We start from the raw sequence: 2753 nt of genomic DNA, 5'->3' as shown, positions 1-2753 counted from the left end.
ATAGATTAAATGTGGTACTTAAAATGTTTGAGGCACCAGAATTTGGTAGGGCAAAAACCAAAAACAAAATCAAGAGATTTGGTGAATAAAATTTGAAGAAAAGCAACAAAAATTCAATAGGTTATAGCAGTACGTACGTTTCGTACAAACTTCATTTATTTATGTAGTGAGAACACCACATAAGATGTGTAATGAAAATGTACTCCTCAGCTGCATAATGGAAGTTCAATTTTAGAAAGTCATTTTGTAGATGTGTGCAAAAACAAGAGTAGGAGAAGAAGAAAATACCATCTTGACATTATTCAATGTGTACCCCACTTTTTAAAATGATAGGGTGTAATTTGAAGGAAATTTAGCTGTTATTTCTAGTGGGCTAAGTAACCAGATGGGACTCCCTTGTTGGCTCTTACAAATAAACAGTAGAGAATATATGATAATGATAAAGCAGTGAGCTGGCAGAACGTTAGCACACCAGGAGAAATGCTTAACAGTATTTTGTCTGTCCTTATGTTCTGAGTTCAAATTCTACCATTGTCGACTTTGCCTTTCATCCTTTTGGGGTTGATAAAGTAAGTACTAGTCAAGTACTGAAGTTGATGTAATTGATTTAACTACTCCTGGGTAAGAGTATAAAAAAACTGCACCCTTCTGCCAAGCCATGTTGAGCAAGTGTGACAGAGTATGATCTTAAACTTACTGCATCCACAACAAACCATGTTAGTGGAGAGAACACGATAGGGCCTTCATCCTGCAGTGGACTAAACGTAGGCAATCCAATTCAACGATAAATGAAAGAAAAAAAATTAGGAGTAAGCAGCCATCATCATAGAGATGAATCAGAAATGTGATGCAAATAGAGATGATGTATTGCAGACCCATTCAACCCATGTCAGCAAGGAAGAAACAGATGTTAAAAAAAAAAACATCATGAAAGCTGTAACACAAATTAAAATTAAAACAAATATTTCTTACCTCATATCCAAACATTAATGCCATTATTGTGATTAGAAGGCCGAAAAATGCTTCCAGCTTCCTTAGACCATATTTGTCAAGTAGAAGAAATGTGAAAGTATCAACAATGGTTATAAGAACACCAGCATAGAGAGGAAGTCTGGAAAGAAATAAGTCAACAGAAATAATTGAAAGAATAAATTAACAAGATTTAAGATCTTGTAGTTTATTTGAAGCATTACAATTTAACCCTTTCAATACCAGCCTAGTTGAAACTACCTCTAGTAGTACAAATGTCTTGTTTTCAAAAGTTCTGAATTAAAATCTTTCACCAAACCTTAGTCACAATTTATGTTCCCAACACTAGCTTAATGATAATTAAGTTATTTTACTAAATTCTTCGTTATATCTAAAATTAATTGAAAGAAACACAGAGCATCTCAACAGAAATATGGTAACAAATGGGTTAAGTAAGGTATCATCATCATCATCATCATTTAATGTCTGTTTTCCATGCCGGCATGGGTTGGAGCAATAAGGATATAATAAAAGCTACTTAACAATGTAAGAAAATATATTTATCCAATATTTTATCTTTAACTAGCTCTAACCATATACTGAATAATTTTACATGACATGCACAGTATAGTGAGGGACAAAGGAAGGAAGGATGGATAGTTAGATGGATGGATGAAGGATTGGACAGACGGAAGGATGGACGGAGTAGCAAGAAAGGATGGATGGACAATGCATTTTGGTGAATATGGATGAAAAACATAGAAAACTGGAGTTGGATGGCAGGATGGACAATAAAGTAATGAGATTGCATGGCTGAATAGATGGGTGGATTGTGTAGTGAGGATGAAGGGATGGTTGCAGGGACATATGAAGTGTAGTGATGACGGATGAATGGACAGTGTTATACGGTGAGAATGGATAGACAGGGATTAGAGTAGAGAGGAAGAATGGATCAATAAACATTGGTGTAGGTAAGATGAAATGGGCTGCAGTAAACTTGGGAAAGTCAAGATGTTCGTTAAAATTTTATTGACCATTTATAACTGCAGACAGCTAAGTACTGCTTCTTGACTTCATAAGTTACTCATAGTTTTCATTAAACAGTTTTCATAGAAACAGTAACATTTGCACTCTGGTAATATTTGAAATGCTTTAAGGCAGCGAGCTGGCAGAAACGTTAGCATGTTGGGCGAAATGCTCGGTGGTATTTCATCTGTCTTTACATTCTGAGTTCAAATTCTGCCAAGGTCAACTTTGCCTTTCATCCTTTCGGGGTCGACAAATTAAGTACCAGTTGCATATTGGGGTCAATAAATTAAGTATCAGTTGCATACTGAGGTCGATCTAATTGACTGGCCCCCTCCCCCAAAATTCCAGGCCTTGTACCTAGAGTAGAAAAGAATATTTAAAATGCATTTTAATAAATGAGATTGTCACAGACAAGTATTTATTAATGCATTTATAACAAGCAGATGTTGCAATCTATGTATAACTTGTTGCATTTTACATATTCAGTAGTGTACTCCATAATTACTAAGATATTAGTTGGTATTTCCAGCTGGGTATTTTGCTCTGCTCTGAACAGCAGGCTGTGTATTGAACATATAGCTTCTATGAGAAGCTATCTCTCTCTTCCCCTCCCATACCCATCTTCCCCCTCTCTTACATCCACCTTCCCCTTCCCCCTTCATCGTCAACACCCCCTCATAAGCTCATCCCACCACACCCCAACACACTCCTACTCTACCTTCCCACTCCACCCCATCCAATTCCTTACACCCACC

At 36.4% G+C, this 2753-nt stretch overlaps 1 protein-coding gene across 4 annotated transcripts in view; it reads right to left on the bottom strand.

Annotated features, from left to right (window-relative positions):
• Window positions 1-2753, bottom strand: part of LOC106867577 (natural resistance-associated macrophage protein 2) — an 81593-nt gene that overhangs the window by 30170 nt on the left and 48670 nt on the right. For all 4 annotated transcript variants that reach the window (XM_014912485.2, XM_052967646.1, XM_014912486.2 and 1 more), the window contains exon 6: window positions 973-1111. In XM_014912485.2, coding sequence (XP_014767971.1) covers window positions 973-1111 — 139 coding nt within the window. The remainder of the gene's footprint in view (window positions 1-972; window positions 1112-2753) is intronic.

The sequence above is a fragment of the Octopus bimaculoides genome, chromosome 1, assembly GCF_001194135.2.
Source record: "Octopus bimaculoides isolate UCB-OBI-ISO-001 chromosome 1, ASM119413v2, whole genome shotgun sequence".
In the NCBI taxonomy this organism is placed as follows: Eukaryota; Metazoa; Mollusca; class Cephalopoda; order Octopoda; family Octopodidae; genus Octopus; species Octopus bimaculoides.
This window is presented reverse-complemented; position numbering and strand designations above follow the sequence as displayed.